The sequence below is a fragment of the Medicago sativa genome, chromosome 6 (assembly GCF_051527215.1).
Source record: "Medicago sativa cultivar Bolivia chromosome 6, Bolivia_mono, whole genome shotgun sequence".
Taxonomy (NCBI): domain Eukaryota; kingdom Viridiplantae; phylum Streptophyta; class Magnoliopsida; order Fabales; family Fabaceae; genus Medicago; species Medicago sativa.
The window spans coordinates 5,403,308-5,422,650 of NC_140754.1; the positions used below are offsets into that span (position 1 = coordinate 5,403,308).

Sequence of the window (19,343 nt, forward strand, 5' to 3'; positions counted from 1 at the left end):
AGTGAGTCCAAGAGTCCTAGCTCAACCAACAAAATTGCCGGAATCGCTAGGCTGGATGTCGTGACCGGGGTTTAGAACCCTGGCTTCTCCGATTGTGTATGAGTTTCAATGGTTATTTGTCATTTCATCTATCTATAAAAATGAAAAATAAAATGTTACAAATCTAGTGATAATTTTCACAATACATTTCCCTCTTTTTCTCATTCATTCGATTAATTTTTTTCCCCTCAATGACTTAGGGGTGTAATCCATTCAGGGTTTGAATTGAATTTGTTTGGTATGTTTCTTGGGCCAACCAACTCAGTTGAATTTGAATTGATGTAGTTGAATTTGAATGGATTACATCAGGTTGAATTATTTTTTATTTAAAATATAGTAATAAAACATAAAGACAAAAACTTTTAATAGAAACAATAAAATAGTACTATATTAATCTCTTAAAAAAAATTATGCTCAAGAACTTGTTTGACCTATATTGTGTTCACACTTCCCTTTAAGTTTAATCTAACCTATACTCGGTTGTTGGAACCAACGGCCGAGTATCTTCTATCCATTAAATAGATCTAACGATTAACTTTCAACTGCAAACGAAGGAGACTAGGGGAGGATCATATCATATCTCATATTTTTCCACTTGATTCAAATTAACTAAAAAAACCTAAGGTTGGGACTTTCCTCATTGAAGGAAAAAAAAAGTATGTTTTATGCTTCCCCGAAAATATTCTTCTAAAAACATGTATTTTTTTTTCTTTTCTCAGAATTTGTTTATTTTGGTGAAAAATAGACTAAGAATCATATCAATTTTGCACTATGGACCCAATTGTGTTGATCCAAATATAACTACTTTGTAACTTCTACAATGCTTAAGAAGAAAGTTATGAATGATTGACAATTTTTTTTTGTTTTGTTTTAACCCTATGTTTTTCAGAGGAAAATGAGACAAAATGATTGGAAGTTCGGTTGGGAGATAACTAAAGATCGACAAAAGATCGTTCCAAAGATTCAAAGATTAACTATTAATTACTTTTAGTCTTTATCTATTCATTTGCATTTATTTATTCTTTACTTCAAGGCTCGTGCTACATATTCTTTTTGCTTTTTTTGCATTTATTTATTTTTATATAGTTTTTGAAATATTCTTTTTTCCTATTATTTTCTTTGTTACAATTGAATAATGGCTGATAAATCTACATAAAAACATAAGCAGCCAATAAGACCATGGAAGAACATATATTAATTGAAATAATGAAGAAATAATATTGTTCATTAAAAAAGGAACAATGTTTGACATATTTGCATAACATGAAACATAAGATAAGAAATGACAAAGTACAAACAAATGATCATTATCATTCTCGAATTGTTGGTGAACTCATACATCTCCCAAAAATAGAAGATAGAAAACTTCTATTTACCTTATTTTCATTTTTTGTTGATGAAGGTGGTGAATGTGGTAAAATTTCATTTTCATGCACCTTTCTTCCAATGTGCGACACATTTTCTTCCTTGATTTGATTCTTCCTTGGTGAAGGATTTCCATTTCCTTTTGGTTCCATGATATGCACGTCTTGCCATATCCGACCAGACGATCCTTGTCGACGAAATGAACATGAAGATCTTTGCAATGTGTTCATGATGAATTGAATTTTTCCTTGTTATTTTGATGTGTTTGTGTAACACCTTTTCCTTCAACAATTGTTTTCAACTTTCATCATATAAGTCTTTTTGATTTGGAGAGAGAAATTAGGTATAGTTCTGGATAACAAATTGTTTTGTTTGGTTTTAAGATTATGGTCACCATTCATTTAGCTTGTAAATGCAAATATAGTAAATAGATTTTTATAATTATGTCTTATCCGTACAATTTGACTGATTATTTTTCTTTTTTGAGGTGAATTTGACTGATTCTTGATAATTGCAATATCTTGAATGCAACATGTGGTGTCATACTATAAAAAGATGATGCTATATTTTAGCATATATAGTATAATAATAGCATAACACAATCATAACCACAAATCTAGAGGCATGTTGATAGGGAATTCAAACATTCACGAATAAGCAAATCATGACCGTCTAATTAAGATCAAACTATAAGATTCTGAAGTTTTTTATATGGCTTTAAATATCGTTTATCTAGATTAAAAATTGAATTATCTGATCTTGAATGAATGATCTCGATTTATAATTGTTAGAATGAAGAAATTTTCTAATTCATACAATTCGTATTTTATGACCACTTTACGTATCTCTGACTACATTTTTGCCTCACATAACATCCAAAGACTAAACCTTGAGGTAGTAAGATTCATTTAGGAGATTGACTCTTTTGACGTATGTTTTTCTATGCATTCAAGTATGAAATCAAACTTGACCACATGTTTAAGAGATCACGCAATAATTAATCAGTTGTGTCACGTCATATAGGTAGATAATTAATTTTTTTTTCTTCTTTGAATCAAGTTGAAAAAATTATTCACTGTTAGTATTCTAGTCATTAATTGATTGACCATGGATCATTGGGTTTTGTAAATGTCTTGATTTTAGTCTTAAGAAAATTACATGGTAATATTTACTTTTCAATTGTTTGAGCACAACTAAGAATTTGGGTGAGGTTTAATTGAAATAAATATTTTCTTTAATAGTATTCTTACCCTTAAAAATTACCAAAGATTTTCGGGTTTGTAAATTAGACTGTTTAATATTATTGGTTATAGTAATAAGAAAACAATGTTGGGGGCTTTAAGCTCTCTTTGTAATAAAAAAACAATGTTGTGAAGGTCTCTTATAGTTTTGGTCATTAGTCTATTGTTGCTTGCTTTCGGACTCGCACCAAGTTTTATCAGGGTCTTGACTCGGTTTGATAGAGGAGTGTCGGTGGTTCTAGGTGTAATGGAACAAGTACATTGATATTGGAGGTTCAGAAGAAGCATGTTCGAGTTTAAATATGAGTGATTAGTCACACATCAACTATGATGAGACTTTAATGAATGATATATAAGAAGTTGACTCATACGCAAAATGCTTTAAAATTTTGGATGATGATGTGGTGTTCAAGTCTCTTAAGAATCGATCATTAGCTTGTTATTTCTGCAATGCTCCCCACATTTTTATTTATTCTCATAAAATTGTTATGTTTAGTTAGTCTCCACATATTTTTATTACTCTCATAAAATTTCCATAGTTTTATTACTCTTAGTTATATTGCGGATTGTGTTTTTAATGAAGGGTTATGTTACAAGCCACCCTTTGGTGGTGTCTTTTATCAAGTCACACCTTAAGGTGTGATTTTCACTTTTTAGTTATAACTTTGATAAAAGACACCTTCATAAAAGTAAATTGGTGTCTTTTCGCAAATGCTCATAGAGTAACTTGATAAAAGACACCTTCACAAAAGGTGTCTTCTATCATAACCCTTTAATGAAATAGAAGGCCTTGGCTTTTATCAAAAAGATAGTAACTCTATCTCTATGGGTCAGATACCATTGGATCGGATACCAAATTTTCAACATTTTAGTCGGATATAATTATTCTCCTATTCTACTCCTTAGAACAATGCAAAACAATTATTCTAGTCGTTCATTGGGTCGGATACCAAGTTTTCAACATTTTGGTTCCACAATGAAGGTTCTACTGGAACCAAAGAGAAATTTGAGGTGTATTTTTTTCTTTTCAAAAAAGAATATCATAGACAACAAAATTTGAGTTAGAGATAGAACAAATATCAATTTCCCTGTCTTAATAAAAATCACACAACTTCAAACAATTATTCATGAATAACAAAAATCATCCTTATAGAGAAACTACATATAAAAATAAATAAAATTCAAATGCAAACATCTGAATGAGTCTAACAATGTAACACAAGCACTCAATAATCAAAAGAAGCATCCAAAATTTCTGGAAATGTTGCCCTAATCTCACTGTCCTTGTCCAAAATACCATCCACAAATGAATTCCCTGAAAATGAATTTCCTTCACACTTCTTATCAACTTGATATTCTTTGCTTGCAACACAAGCAACATCCTCAAAACCTTCACTTGAACCACCTTGTTTATCATTTCCATCACTATTGAAATTATTGGAAATTTCACCTTCATTTTGCATTATACCTGAAAGGCTCAATGATGACATTACCCTTTGTATGTCACATTGTTGAATCGGTTGAATCTCGGTCCACACTAAAGGCTCATCATTGTGAAGAAAATCACTCCAATCAAAGTTAGAATTAATTTGAGCTTGTGAAGTGTTGCAAGAGTACGAAATCGGCGAGCTTAACCTAGTGAGATTAGAGGAAGATGAAGATGAACTTGATGATGCAACTTCACTTAAGACATGTTGTTGGAAATTCTCTTGGTTTGTGAATTGGTGATATTGAATTTGATGAGGTTGCAATGGTTGAACTTGTTCATCTTTTGTTTGATCCAAAATTAGGTTGTTTTGAGAGTTTGTGCTTGTGACGCTACTAATGTTTCCTAAGTCAGAAATCACTTGTGAAACTGGCTTATGAGTTACTGGATCAATTCCCATTTTCATAAGCTTCTTTCTTAGTTTTGTGTTCCAATAATTCTTAACATCATTGTCTGTTCTTCCAGGTAGTCTTTTTGCAATACAAGACCATCTACATTAATTAAAAAAATAATATCAATGTTTGTAATGTGATTTTAAATTAGGTTATGATCTTTTATCTCACAAGGAATGCATAGGAAAAAAAAAGTGTTTATATTAGGCTATACTAAGTTTGAGATTCATGTCCTGTCATAATATTAAACCAACAACTACATAAAATTTTGTCATGTTAAATTTTATTTAGTGCGGCTTAAGGATAAGGCCAAACGAACTCTTATTTTAGGTCTTGAACTCGCCCTACTTAGTCGCTATTTCATTTTTTTAATTTGTGGCGTCACCTCCATTTTGATACATTTAAAACTCACAATTTATTCACTTTTGAGACCTCACCTAACTTTAGATCTTCGATCAACTTTGGTTTTAATAGTTTACCAAGACTACTAGCTACTAGTTCGGTCTTAAATATAAGAGATAAAATATATATATATATATATATATATATATATATATATATATATATATATATATATATATATATATATGGGGTTTGCTAGGATACACCCACTAGTTTTTATTAAGGTGTGTTTTAGCAAAGATATAACTAAAAAGTTGTTAAATACACCTTAAGGTGAATGTTGCTAAAACACACCTTCTAAAAAATAAGTGGGTGTATGTTAGCAACTCCTATAGGCATTTGCTAGGATACACCCACTTATTTTTTAGAAGGTGTGTTTTAGCAAGTTATAACTAAAAAGTAGTTAAATACACCTTAAGGTGTAGCTTGCTAAAACACTCCCACATATAAACTAGTGGGTGTGTTCTAGCAAATCCCTATATATATATATATATATATATTAGCAAAATTTAACTAATTTCAATTTATTAAATATTATTATTCTCAAAAATACCCTTTAATAAAACAAGTTTTCAAACAAAATTAAATTAAAAGAAAGGGTAACTTGAGAAATACAATTATTCTTTTGATTACATCAAGAAAACTAAATAAGGCTAACTATTATGTTTAATATGCGTGTAATTACTAATTAATTATTTTTACTTATAATTGAGACTGGTCATAACGCTGAATTAAAAAGTTGCACTTTTGTACTGTGATCAGATGGCTATAGAAGCCTAGATATTAAATCACATTTTCAAATGAAGAAGCAAATATGTACATGGAAAATGTAGTTAGAACATACAAATATGATGTATGATTATTGTACATTAACCATGTTATACTAAAACATATAGATCTTACTCTAAAGCCCATGTGAATTATGCATTTTTTTTTGTTAGTGTCACATTTTTATTCGTGTCATACATTACACTGATTCTATAGTCTACACAATTTTTTTTAGATGTATAAAAAAATGGAACATGAACAAGAACATGAACAATTTAATATTTGAATATACCTGCTTCCTATAGCTCCATGAAGGGTAATAATGAGCTCTTCTTCTTCAGGTGTAAAACTATCATGCTTCAGATCAGGTCTTAGATAATTTGTATATCTTAGCCTGCAACTCTTACCACACCTATTCAACCCTGAAAACAAGTTCAAGTATAAAAAAACTCGGTATCAGGTCCAAGGACCGACTTAATAATATAACACACGATATTACGTATATTGATTGCCATTTCACACTATTTATGAACATAGTTTTAAATTGCAGTCTGCAACCGCAAATGCAGCCTCAATATATAAGATTTGAGATCTTCGCAACGGTATCACATTCACAACCACATTGGTCGCATTATACTGCAACCGCAATTTAAAACCATGTTCGTGAATAAAGAAATCGAGGAAATAACCTGCTTTCTTTGGAACAGCTGTCCAATTTCCAATTCCATGATTGGCTACATAAGCAAGTATTTTAGCATCTTCCTCAGGAGTCCATAAACCTCTTTTCACATTGGTTTTATCACAACAAGGAGGCCTTCCCATTTTTGTTGAATGAGAGAAAATTTAGACAGAGAAAAAAGGGCAAAGATGAATAATGTGAGAAGAAAGAGTTACTGAATAATTATGTAATGGTGATGCAATGTGCATTGAAATGAAAGGTAAGTTTTAAAGTAGTGAAAGGAGGGTAATGTTTAAGATATGAAGAGGTAAGAAAAGCATGTAAATTTTGGATCTATATAACAACTATTGCATGATTTTATATATATATGATCATCTTTATTCTGTTAACAAAATTAAAAACCAAAACTATTTGTATGACATCAGAATCATAATGCAAGTGCCTTACATACATTCATTCATATTCTCTTTCTCATATGCTTTGGTTCCTAAGAACAGTTTCTATTTCAGGTACAATTTGAATGACCAATTTTGTTAAAACTGAATATTATAACTAATTATGATGATATACTATTGAATGACCATCCAATCAAAAATATTTCAGTGTTATATTGCTTGGTTCATATGCATGATACCTAGTTCTAGTAACTCCTAATTGAAAACATATGCATTTGCATATATTACTAAACAACAAGGAAAATGATTATTTATATGAAACAGTATACGTAAGCATTGTGTCAATATTATATGAAAAATGAATCTTGGTATCTTACATTATCTTACAATATATTTTATTTTGGAAAAGAAAATTAAGCTATATAAAGGTGTCAAATATCTACTATTTTGCCATGTCAACTTTTTTTGGTTGAATTGTCGACATGAAATACTTTATCTTCCAGAGTTGTAAATATGATGAGAAGTCAGTATCAATGTAATGTCTTTTACTTTTAAGACAAACAAGTGAGTTTTAGTTTTTGTAAACAACAAAAAATAATTTGTTTCACAAGAAAATATCTTAATTATTCGAGTAAACTTTAATATTGGTCAAATACAAAATAACTTTTGCGTGCTTAAAAAACTCTCAAAGTACGATCTCTTAATTTATTTTTGTTCAGGACTGGGTCAAGGTTTAATCTTGAGGCATAAAGGTGCAATAAGACACATACTCCATAAGCAGACCACCGGAGCAAACATGGGGCCGCGGGATAGGGGAAAAGAACCCCAGTTAATCTAGTCCCTTTGATCATCGTTGAACAACGCCCTGGATTACGCGCCGGGAAAGGCTCAACCGCCTAACGACATTATGCCTATGTAGCAACTTCCAACGTCTATATAAGGAGCTCTCCACAGTAAAAAAAAAAGTACACAAGCTTATTCTGAAAAAATCTCTAAGCTCTTTGAGCACTCATTGACTTGAGTCACTCCACTTCGATGATGAACAACCCCGCATTCTAACGCGCAACATCTAATCTGACCGTCATCTCATATAGTAGGCCAATCAATTTTCATGAAAATCACCTTTCTTTAATCTCATTAAGAAAAAAAAGACTCTTAAATTATTCGAATAAGAATAGGATCCTAAATAGGAATGGAATGAGGGGGTATCGTCACATCTGATAATTACACACAGTTTATAAGCTGAATCGAACAGTTCAATTGGTTGAATTGTGAACTAGCGTCGTTAATATTCGATTAATTGAGCAATTCGGTCGCAGGTTCATTGCGTCCAAACAGTTAAAAATAGTTGAACTATGGCCTCAGAAATATCATCGGTTCAATGTCGAATTCAGTTAAGACATTTGTTAAATGTGAAAGGAGAGATTTATTTGTAAAGGAAAGGGTAAAAACCCTAGAGGAGAACTCCTTTCTTCATTTCTATTCAGTTTTCAATAATACATTATCTATTCTTTTAATTTCTCTCTGTATTCTAGTTAATCACATAAACCATGATAACCTCTCTAAGAAGAGCAAACATTGCAACTCTTCATACATTTTCCTTTAACTCCTCCATTACCAACCATATAACGTGGATTTTTCTCACATTCGCCAACTTTAGCCCACCTAGCACAATTCTCATTCTCATCAACACACTCTCCATCATCCTCCAATGCTTGTCGTATCGGTTTCTCAAAGTCGGCAACATGAATCCACTTTGTTGCTGACCACTTCTCACCTTCAATCACTGGACAGCTTCCATGCAAGCTTTTTGAATCTGTGGTTGCATCTAGATGAAGACTGAAGAACAACAAGGCGTCACCCTTCCGAGGTTTTACTGAAATCACAGAAACAGAAAGCTTTAAGTGTTAAGATCCTAAGCCAAAAAATGAGACAAAAGCTTATTGTTAGATTATGAGGGTGTTTATATTTCGAGTTTATTGGTGTCTGAATACACTTGCAGAATCCCAATCTCATTCGTCCCCAAAAACAGAATAGCTTACTGAATAAGCTCAAATACACTGTCTAGAATAGCTTATTGAATAATTACTTATTTAAGTTGTTTATGAAAATGCACACCCTGTTTGGGCAAACAACTTAATTAAGCGCTTGTAGAATAAGCACTTATAGTATATGAGCTTATTTATAAGCGATTTTTATAACAAAATATAAAGTAAAGTTAAACTGCTTTCATGAAAATAAGCTGAAAACAATTTATGGACATGTCATAAGTTGTCTTCCATAAGCTCTCCTAAACAGTCTCAAAAAGTATTTATGTCAGTAGATAAGTATTTATTTCAGTAGTATTTATGTCAAAAGTATTTATGTCAGTAGATAAGTACAAATAGATTAATCAAAACAGGCCCGTGCAGGTGGAAGCAAGAGATTTAAATCATTGTAGTAGTAAGACATAAAAACAAATAGTTTGTTCATCTCACACCATTGAAATGAGCTAATATCTTGTGAAACAACTATGAAATGCATACCTGCATATCCTTTGTGAGCACATTCTGACCAGCTCTCATCTTTTGGCTGCGACAACCTCCCCTGAAAAAGCAATCAAATTACTCATCTAGTCATGGTTTTGTTTTCTTTCTTTTGTTAGCGAGTGTAGGAGTGTTCGTCATGTGAAACACACCAGATAATCAAATACATGTGAAAGTCTTACCTCGGCATGAGGAAAAATGGTTTCTCCACCCTTCTCAACATTAGACAAATACATCAGCACCGTTGCAACACGATGGCCGCCAAGTCGTTGATTAGCCTTGTCGTGGAAGAAATCAAAATGTGGTTCGTATTTCTCGCCGTTCATGTAGTGCAATACTTGCATAGACTCACCATTCTCTGATGGATAAGAGCTAGATCATAAATTTGAAGTGAAACAAAAAACCTAAAACGGACCAAAGCATGATGGTGTCTACTACTTACCTACGGGAAGGAATGTCCATGCGGCAATTCGTGCTTCAATACCAGAAACTATTTCATCCTAAAGATTAAACAAATGAAAGAGGAAATAAACAAGTTAACATTGAGTTTCGACGCTAAAAGCACATATGTCAAACAACTGAATTGGACAATTAAAAGCACGTAGTCAACAATACAATTTAGTCTCGTGAAAACACAATTTCTTCATAAGAAAGAATTTGTAGGTATGAAGCACCGGCACAGACACAAACACTGAACAAGGACACTTTGGCACTGGTAACAATTTAATAAACTGGATTAACTGAATGTAATCACACGCGTCAGTGTCATGCGGTGTCCGACACGCCTTCAATTTGAAGTGTTGGTATTACAAATATTTGTAGAGAAAGGGTTATTGTGAAAGCTGGGAGGAGTCAATAATGTCCATTATATTCAAATAGACACTATATATACACCACAATTAAATGCATCAAGGTTATAGCAAGAAAGATGAAGATAATGAAGTTGCAGAAAATGTGAAATTTTGTGAGAAAGAAAGAAGCAAAAGAACAATGATCAAACGCCTTTGTAACTTGATAATGATGAATGGTTGGTGACGATACATTTTTTAAAGATGACGCCAATGGCGCTGAGAAAATAAAGCAACAGAATGAAGAACAAATGCCTCATAAACAAGATGATGAGGGAAAAAGTAGGATTGAAACAAGTTACAGCAATAAGCCACTGCATTTTCACAACTCCAAAGGAAGAATCTAGATAGGAAAATCATTCAACACTGATGTAGTAATGCAAACCATTAAGCATGAAGATATGGAGAAAAGCAAAGAACTATCCTGAACACAGATTCATAATGTTTTGGATTTTAAAAACACATGAATATGCCCTTGTTTACTATAATTTTTTATATTGGGATATCTTCATTTCATAGCAAAGTATAATTTAATCGACGTTTTACATAAGCTTTCATTCATAAGTTAAACAAATCACTCATCTCCATGGATCAATCTCATAAAAATGTTGGACAACCAAACAAGTTTCTAACACATTTTTCGTCATCAAGTGTCGTTAAAGATTCAAAATGGATACGTTTACTTATCCATATAACAAGAACCATGTGTTGGAATAAAAACAATCAAAAAGCAAAACAAACACTTGTATGCTAGATACTATAGAAACATGAAGAACCTATGATGAATTTTGACATGTAAAGAAAATAAATTATCTCTTATTATACCTGTTGCTTGTTGAGAAACATCCCAGAACTAGTTCTGACTTCACTTTGTATACTTTTACCAGATTCATTATCCGCCACCATAGACTTCTCCAGCTTATCCTTCGACTATAATATCACAAAAATTCAGACATGCAATGTAAGAATTTAGAATACACCTAATTCAACCCTACAGAAGCGATTTATAAGGTTGGATTCCTCCCACGTATAAAAATATTTTCAGGCAATGTAAGACTCTCAACACACCAAGGATTGAAAATCTCGAGCATGATCTAAATGACTCGATAGCATAGCCTAACTCAAACATGCAAAACTGGCTTGGTAAGGGATGTCTCCCTCTTATAAACTAATTTCCGGCAATGTGAGATCAGTGTTATTAAATGGCAGCCATGACGGATCTTAAGACAACCACTGTAAGATTTTTTTTAAGGAATGTCCGCCATGACAGCGCCATAAGGCTGCAGTGGCGTGTGTTATGAGGCGGATTTTTGGCCTTCCGCCATATACCACCATCAACAACACTGAGACTTTCAACACACCCAGAACTGAACATCAGGAGCACGACATGAGGGGCTCGATGGCATAGCCTAACTCAAGCCTACAAAACTGGCTTGTAAGGTAAGGGATGTCTCCTGCTTAAAAACATATTTTCAGGCAACGTGAGACCAGTGTTATTAAATGGCAGCCATAGTGGAACAGCATGGCGGATTTTAAGACGACCGCCATAGGAAATTTGTGAAGGAATGTCTACCATGGCAGTGACATAGGCCGCAATGGGTTGTTTACACAGCAGACTTTTGGCCTTCACCATATTCCACCCTCCACAACACTGTGTGAGACTCTCTCAACACATCTTATCAGTTATCACACCCAGGACTGAACATCAGGACAGGAGTGCAACAAGGGTGGCTCGATAGCATAGCCAAACTCAATCCTACAAAATCGGTGTGTAAAGTAAGGGATGCCTCCCGTTTATAAACATATTTTCAGACAATGTGAGACCACTGTTATTAAATGGCAGTCACGGTGGAATGGCGTGGCAGATCTTAAGACGACCACCATAGGAAATTTGTGAAGGAATGTCCACCATAAGGGCGCCATAGGCCGGATTGGCTTGTTTATAGGACAAATTTTTTGCCTACCAGCATTGGCAACACTGTGTGAGACTCTTAACCCACCATGGCCAAATACCATAGCCTAATTCAAACCTATAAAACCGGCTTGTAAGACGATAAATGCTTTCTACTTATAAACACATTTTCGGAACATCAGGAGCACAACATGAGCGGCTCCATAACAAATCCTAACTGAACCCTACAAAATCAGCTTATAAGGTGAGGTATGCCTCCGACTTATAAACACGTTATCGACTTATAAACACATTTTCGCCAGACTCTCAATATGGAACATGATATATACTACAGTATATACTATTGATTACTTCACATAACAATCTAACAGAAACACATACAGAAACAATGAATAAAATCCAAAACCAATAATAATCACTAAAAAAACTAACCAATTCAATAAGATGATCACATTCTTCATCAGTCAAAAAATTCTTATACAGAAAAGCCCTGCATAACAACACAACATAATCCACAACAAAAATAAAAAAAAAATCAAAAAAACCTCGAAAACCAAAACAACCCTTTTGAACAACACAAGAAAAAAGGTTTATACTACCTAGGACTCCACGAGAGCTGAGTAACACGTGTCGGATCAAACTTGACTTTTGCTCCAAAAACCGATCCACGCCTGAAAACAAAAAATTGAAAACACCCCAACAAAAAAAGATAAGATTTTTACAACATTTTCAAACAAAGAAAGAGAATTGAAGAAATGGGTATGTGAGATTTTTACGTGATTTTGTTTTCTTCTTCCAAATCAGGTAATCGAATTGAAGAAACAAAAGAAACAGAGAAAAAACAGAGTAACAATGGAAGAAAACGAGGTTGGAACATTTTGATGATGAAATTCGAAACAGAAGAAGAAACAGAACAAGAATTAAGAATGAATGTTTTTGTTATGTTATGTTAAAATAAGAGAGATTAGAGAGAGGGTTTTGTTTAGGTTAATTAAGAAATAATTAAATGTTAATTAAATGTTAATTGGACAAGAAATTCAACAAAAGACTTAAGATTCCCACAGATTTGAGTTTGGCGTCTTGTTGTTTCTGTTTTACTTTTCTGAAAATGAAAACCCCTCTCAATCTTTCTCTTTCTGGAAGGTTCCTCATAAATTATTATTTTTATTAAAAAAATAGTAAATTAAGATTATATTTTTACAAAATCTTATATTTGATATATATCTCTTTTGTTTGGGGTTCAATATTTTGTTAGCCACATTGAAGATATATGATCAATTTAAATAAATGGTAAAGATTTAATTATCGACTCTTTGTGAGTAGAGAAAATTTGATTGAAATGAAAGAATTCGTTGTTTGTTTCAAAGACTTTTCGATAAAGATTAATTTTCCCTAAAATGACATTGAAAAAATTGTACTCAATAATGGTAAAAAAAAGAATGTTAGGTTTCCTTACTGCATAACTAAGTGATTTGTCTGAACTAGTTTATAAAAATTTAACACCTCGAATTTAATTCTTTTTAAGAAAAATTTTTGGTTAGGTTTTAGTTACATCTCGACTAACCGATTAGCAGGTTCCCTTCCCAACCTGAAAGGTAGAGGGTTAGAAAAAGATTAGGTTTCTGCATAGATTTGAGGTTGCATCTTACTATCCATCAAAATATGATTAATCTCAATTTTCATATCTTCAAATCTGATTTTCCTATAGTTAGGGCGCATAAAATCAAGGCTAAAAACATTGAAATTTGTGGTGAATAAAGTCAATGTGTTATTCTTACACAATCGAGACAATTAATGAATTTTATCACATTTTCTAGATTATTTATATAATAATCTTAATCAATCATTCTTTACAAAAATCGTAATCATTTGTTGGCAAAAAAATAACGAATATTGAACACTGAACATCGGTATTTTTTCTTTTTTGGGTCAAGTAATACGAACAAAAGTTTTATACAAATGTTACGATCTCCTCTAAAAAAATGTAACGATCTAAAATGAGTGTAGGAAGTATAATTTAAAATTTAATTGAAAGTAGTCAAAGAAATAAATAAATATGAGAAGTTGATTTTAACTTTATTTGTTTATTTTTATTAATATTTATATGTCTTTAGCAGTCGTGAAGCATTTAATTCAAAAAGAAAAGCATTTAACTGGTTAATTTAAACTTTAGTAGAAAGCAGTCAAAGAAATTAGATAATCTTACATGATAATTAATCTTTTTTTTTTTTTGCTCTAATATTTTTTCCTATAATACATGATACGATAATCTGAACTTTATTTTTCGTCAAAAGGAAGATTAAATTTTATTTGTTTGATAAAATTGTTGATAAATTTGATTCCTTTTTTTTTTTATACTTTTTTTACCAAAAAAATGAATCAACATTATTTGTATACTATTTAATTTGTATTAACATTATTTTGTCACAAAATGTATTAACATCTTTGTTTTTGGTCACAACAAAATGTATTAATATCTAAATAAATAGATTGTTTCAAATTGACAAAAAAAATTAGATTGTTTACAAATTTTTGTTAATAAAAAAACTAATGACAAATAGATATATGTTATTAGGCCTAAAGTTAGGATTTTGAATGACCGATCTCTTGTAGATGAGAGTTCACGAGAAGAAATTAAATAGATGAGATTAGTTGGGAAGAGTCTATCCTTAAAAAAAAATCTTAGTTATCTTGAAGAATTAAAGTTGCACGATGAAATACCTAAAGTTTATATATTAATAAAGAGGTTCTTGTGAGCTTAGCTCAGTTGGTATGGACAATTTATAATATATGCGAGGTGCGGGGTTCTATCCCCGGCCACCACAAAAAAACATTAATAAAGAGATTATATCCTTTGAAAAAATAAAAGGTTAAACATAATAAAAGGTTAAACATAAAAGGAAATAAAAGGTTAAACATAAAAGGTTAAACGAGTCAATCAGTCAATGCCATAAAATAAGTAATTTGTAACTTGCATCCGTCTTGCTTGAAGCTTAGCCTCCTCTCCTACGAACCAAAGGCCATAATCACTCAATTATATAATAGACAACATCACAATCACCATTCAATAATCTTTACAAGATGATTTAAAAATTGTCATTGTTCTTGTTCGTCTTCAAAACTTGAGTGAATATAATATTTTTTTTATGTGAAAGAATGAAGAATACGATTTCATAATACTATATATACTATCATAAACAGAAAGTTAGACAATATATTAGGTGTAGCCGTATGCTAGAGTTGTGCTAGATTTGACCTTATGTACAAAATTGATGGTGTGCATGAATGGAGTATATTATCGTTCGTTAATATGTTAGGCTTATGTAAGACTTAAAACTTCTCTCTTTGGCTGTCGGTGAACATACTAGTAATTCGAGAAATGATATTTGCACAATCATTTTTATAACAATTTTCTCTTTCATGCTCATATTATGGTTTTACTTTTTCTCTCTGTTGATTTGCTTTTCGTGTCAATACCTATTTTTCTCTGTAAATATATGGTTGTCATAAAAGTTGTTGCATAAATAGTTGTTCAAATAACACATTTCTAGTAATTGATGCCCACAATCAGATAAAAAAATATTCATTTTTATGGGTACAAATAGGAAAGCAAAGGAAAAAAAAAATACTCTTTAAGTAGTCATCCTCGTAGCATTGGCTTCAAGAATTGAAGGGAGGCTAGGAGAAGTTCATGTCAAAGGTAGAACTTATCGTCGTCAAATATGTAGTGTTACTCATTCATACTTTTCAGCTTCATAGTGTTGAAAACATGGTTAAAAACTATGTCTAAAGGACCTGTTGGCAACATGTTTTTGATATCTATTTGGTGGATCTGAAGGTTTAAATATAACATGCTCTTGGTGATAAGTAATAGAAAATCAAAAAATGTCCTTCATTTCATAGACATCATGCGTACCAACTTAACTTATGTTAATATTCACTCTTCAGAGCACCATATTAATTGTCACGACGCTAACCCCCATCTCAAGATGAATGTGTTAAGTTGAATATTGATGGAGTTGTGGTACTTTCAGTGACATTGGTTATGACGTTTTACTTGACAATGAAGGAGATTGGATAACAAGTTTCTCTTCTAATGAGGGGGAGGGAGATGCGTTTTTTGCTGAGTTATTTGGTTTTTACCCTGGTTTGAAGTTGGTAATAAACAACTATATTGATTAGGTTATTTGCAAGACATATTCTTTAGAAGTCATCCATCTTCTTCGGCATATAGAGCACTCACATATGCATGTTTACGCTTCTTTGTTGGTGAAGATTTTTGGTTTAAAGGAGTATATTCCTAACATTTCTTTCCATCATGTGCTTAGAGAGGGTAACTATTCTGCAATTTTTTTGGCCAATCTCGGGCGCTCTCAAGGTTAGGTGAGACCATTTGGCAGGCTTCCCTCATCAGAGTTGGAGATAGTGTTGAAGCTTGATTCCCCAGGCTGAGCCTTGTTTGTAGTGTTTTTTTTTTTTTTTTGCTTTGTCGTTCTAAAAAAAATCATCTCTAACACAACTAGTAATGCCAAAATTGCTGGAATAAACAATTTTCAATGGTTACCCTAGTTCGAATTCAAGATATCTACTTTGGGCATGTAAAATTTCAAACGGTACTCAACATTTAATCTATGAAAAAACATCAAGTTTATACATATTTAAAAACAACATCAAATTTTTAATTGTAAATCATTCATAACATTACCTCAAAAAGAATCATTCATAACATTGAAATCATTAGAAGTAAACTATAATTTATATACCCAAGATTGTTTAAATAATATGACACGAGTCTCTTATAGTTTAACCAAGGTCTTGTGATCGAATAATGTCTCAGACATGCAACAATGTCAAAACTTTTAGGGAGAACTTACCGTCTATTTGGGTCCACAAGACTTGAGAGATTAGTCTCAACAACTGCGCGCAAAGATACCTGGTTTAAAAAAAAAACTATAGTTTATATATTTTGGATTTAATAAACAATCAAGAACTTTATTCTCTTCCCTAAAAAAAATAACTTTATTCTCAAAACATAACTTATTTTTAAATACAAAATATAGTTTTAAAAAACAACTTAAAAAAAAATATTTACAAAAAGAAGTAACTTATAAGGGTGTATTAGGAGAAGATGGTACTAATAGCAATTTCCAATGAGTCATAAAAAAGAAGTTTCAAAGGCCCAGTTTGTTATCACTCAAGTCCGTTAGGGTTTCATCAGTCTCTCATTATAAATTCACACACCAACCTCTCTATACTCCATTGTATCTCTCAGCCTCTCACTTCACAATTTCATTGAACCCTTTTGATCATGGTTTATTTTTCCCTTGAAATTGTTCTTTCTTTTTAATCTTAGTTGTTTTTTTCGTTGAATATTTGTATTGTTGAACGAATCATGTGATGAGAAAATAACTGCAACAATATGATGGATTCGTTCCATGATTCCTAGTATTTAAGTCTCTGATGATTATTCACTTTCTTTCTTCATGTTTATTTTATTTTTTTCCGATATTTTTCATGTTTTATGTTGTTGTTTCATAAGATCTTTGTTTAATTTTGTAACTATAGAGATATGATGATGTTTACATTGGTCCGTGTTTCTGATTTACCGTGACCGACAACTTTTTCCAATTTCTGATCTCTTTTTGTTTATGTTTAAGATTATGTGTTTATGAAATTAAATTTAATCAGATATATATGTATGTTTGGCTCTGTGATATTCTGCCTTTGTTGCAGTATACGCTATTCTGATTCAAATTATGAACAGATAATTCATTACAAATGAGAGCTAAAACATTAATCATGTATATTGATTATCAATTTATTTTGCTGTGATGAATTAAGAAAAATTTCACATGTCAGACTTCAGAGATTTTTATAATCAATGAGAATGACAATTCTTAATTTCTGAGCTTAATTTTAATTAATTAATTTCACATGTCAGACTTCAGAGATTTTTATAATCAATGAGAATGACAATTCTTAATTTCTGAGCTTAATTTTAATTAATTAGAATATATATATATATTTGTAATTTATTTTAACTTAGAATGATTCTAAGATGTGTGGCAGTGGAATAATTGATGTGTGTGTGTATAAATATTTGAGTCGCATACATTAATTTTTTCACTTCTTCAATGTCTTAGCTACATTCTGGATTAAATATTAAATTACTGATCACAAATTTCTTCACTTTTTTTGTTTAGATTTCTTGAATGTTTAATTGTTAATGTAAGCTGTATTGACGGGAGATTTCCGATAAATCTCAGTACTTATTTGGGAGCAAACTGAAAAGTGTTTGTATATTTCTCAAGTAACCGTCATATATTAATGTTTCTGGTGTTGATGGTGCCCCCGTAACTGGTGGCATCTCCGCTGGAATTGTCTCATATTCCATTGCCTTGGATAGCGGCGTCGCTGCATTTACCATTTGGGTCGGCCATGAGACATACATTTTATCTTTTATCTTATTTTTAATTTATTTAATTGTTTATGATAGGAGATTGAATAGATGTATTTAGATTCAATGAAATTTTCATAAATTTATTTAATTTATTTAACAAGTAGCAAATGATGAAATTTTAGTTTGTGATAATGAGAAGCTCGTGTATTTGCGAGCGATGTTTATCCTAATACTTCCATGACTCTGATGCTACTTTTGATTGGCTTATCTAGAATTCTTCAGCTCATTTTTTACGGGTGGCACTTTGGTGACATAATGTCACCGTGACACTAAATCTGGGCCGCACACCACACAATGTGTTGTGTGGCCTAAATTTAATGTCACGGTGACATTATGTCACCAAAGTATTATCCATTTTTTACTTGCCCTGTTGTCGCGATATATGTCATGTAACCTTTTATAATAGGAGGACACACCTGTTGAGGGCTACACATTATGAAAATTTCTATAAGACGCAGTTGAATATTTCTATTATCTTTATGCAGAGTTTTGCAGGACAATTTAGTTGTGATTTGATAAATTGCCTACTATGATAAGAAGATAATCACATTTGTTACTAAGAAGGTAGCTAGTGATTCCAATAGTGTGTTTGTTGTCTGAATTGTGTTGTAATTTTTGATTTTGATATAATTCAAAATATTTAATTGTACATTGTTATTTTGATATTTATTATCATACTATGTTTTATGGAACATACAAAAGACGATATAGCAACTACCAAGTATTTCAAAACTATATAATTGAGCTAGGTAAAGGATACCAATTGAGTATACCGAAACTTTTTAATCAGCATATTCCAAACTGAACAAGCTGATATCCAAATCAATAATT

At 31.7% G+C, this 19,343-nt stretch overlaps 2 protein-coding genes and 5 non-coding genes across 7 annotated transcripts; 5 read left to right on the plus strand and 2 right to left on the minus strand.

Annotated features, from left to right (window-relative positions):
- Window positions 1-3,735: 3,735 nt before the first annotated feature.
- Window positions 3,736-6,590, minus strand: TDF1 (Duplicated homeodomain-like superfamily protein). The gene is made up of 3 exons (XM_085720385.1): window positions 6,383-6,590; window positions 5,986-6,115; window positions 3,736-4,622 (listed from the first exon to the last, which is right to left on the minus strand). The coding sequence occupies exons 1-3, from the start codon at window positions 6,513-6,515 to the stop codon at window positions 3,872-3,874; spliced, it is 1,014 nt and encodes a 337-aa protein (XP_085576511.1). The 5' UTR covers window positions 6,516-6,590; the 3' UTR covers window positions 3,736-3,871.
- A 1,602-nt stretch (window positions 6,591-8,192) lies between these two features.
- Window positions 8,193-13,190, minus strand: LOC146912280 (putative prolyl 4-hydroxylase 7). Its single transcript, XM_085720386.1, has 8 exons — window positions 12,829-13,190; window positions 12,652-12,723; window positions 12,485-12,542; window positions 10,966-11,070; window positions 9,735-9,792; window positions 9,475-9,650; window positions 9,293-9,353; window positions 8,193-8,643 (listed from the first exon to the last, which is right to left on the minus strand). Exons 1-8 carry the CDS (start codon window positions 12,927-12,929, stop codon window positions 8,330-8,332), a joined length of 945 nt encoding a protein of 314 aa, XP_085576512.1. The 5' UTR covers window positions 12,930-13,190; the 3' UTR covers window positions 8,193-8,329.
- A 4,249-nt stretch (window positions 13,191-17,439) lies between these two features.
- LOC146912281 (small nucleolar RNA Z199) lies at window positions 17,440-17,518 on the plus strand. Its single transcript, XR_015016900.1, has one exon. It is a non-coding gene; the product is annotated as a small nucleolar RNA Z199 (small nucleolar RNA).
- A 98-nt stretch (window positions 17,519-17,616) lies between these two features.
- LOC146912282 (small nucleolar RNA SNORD18) lies at window positions 17,617-17,691 on the plus strand. The gene has a single exon (XR_015017005.1). It is a non-coding gene; the product is annotated as a small nucleolar RNA SNORD18 (small nucleolar RNA).
- Window positions 17,692-17,756: 65 nt separating this feature from the next.
- LOC146912283 (small nucleolar RNA U54) lies at window positions 17,757-17,839 on the plus strand. The gene has a single exon (XR_015016894.1). It is a non-coding gene; the product is annotated as a small nucleolar RNA U54 (small nucleolar RNA).
- A 33-nt stretch (window positions 17,840-17,872) lies between these two features.
- Window positions 17,873-17,967, plus strand: LOC146912284 (small nucleolar RNA R64/Z200 family). Its single transcript, XR_015016935.1, has one exon. It is a non-coding gene; the product is annotated as a small nucleolar RNA R64/Z200 family (small nucleolar RNA).
- Window positions 17,968-17,969: 2 nt separating this feature from the next.
- On the plus strand, window positions 17,970-18,042 carry LOC146912285 (small nucleolar RNA R64/Z200 family). Its single transcript, XR_015016942.1, has one exon. It is a non-coding gene; the product is annotated as a small nucleolar RNA R64/Z200 family (small nucleolar RNA).
- The last annotated feature ends 1,301 nt before the right edge of the window (window positions 18,043-19,343 follow it).

Coding starts and splice junctions, on each gene's coding strand:
- TDF1 (XM_085720385.1), bottom strand. CDS start 6,515: ATGGGAAGGCCTCCTTGTTGTGATAAAACCAATGTGAAAAGAGGTTTA. Junction 6,116..6,382: donor AGCTGTTCCAAAGAAAGCAG/GTTATTTCCTCG, acceptor ACTTGTTTTCAG/GGTTGAATAGGTGTGGTAAG. Junction 4,623..5,985: donor CATGGAGCTATAGGAAGCAG/GTATATTCAAAT, acceptor TAATTAATGTAG/ATGGTCTTGTATTGCAAAAA.
- LOC146912280 (XM_085720386.1), bottom strand. CDS start 12,929: ATGTTCCAACCTCGTTTTCTTCCATTGTTACTCTGTTTTTTCTCTGTT. Junction 12,724..12,828: donor GAAGAAGAAAACAAAATCAC/GTAAAAATCTCA, acceptor TTTTGTTTTCAG/GCGTGGATCGGTTTTTGGAG. Junction 8,644..9,292: donor TGCTCACAAAGGATATGCAG/GTATGCATTTCA, acceptor CTGTGATTTCAG/TAAAACCTCGGAAGGGTGAC.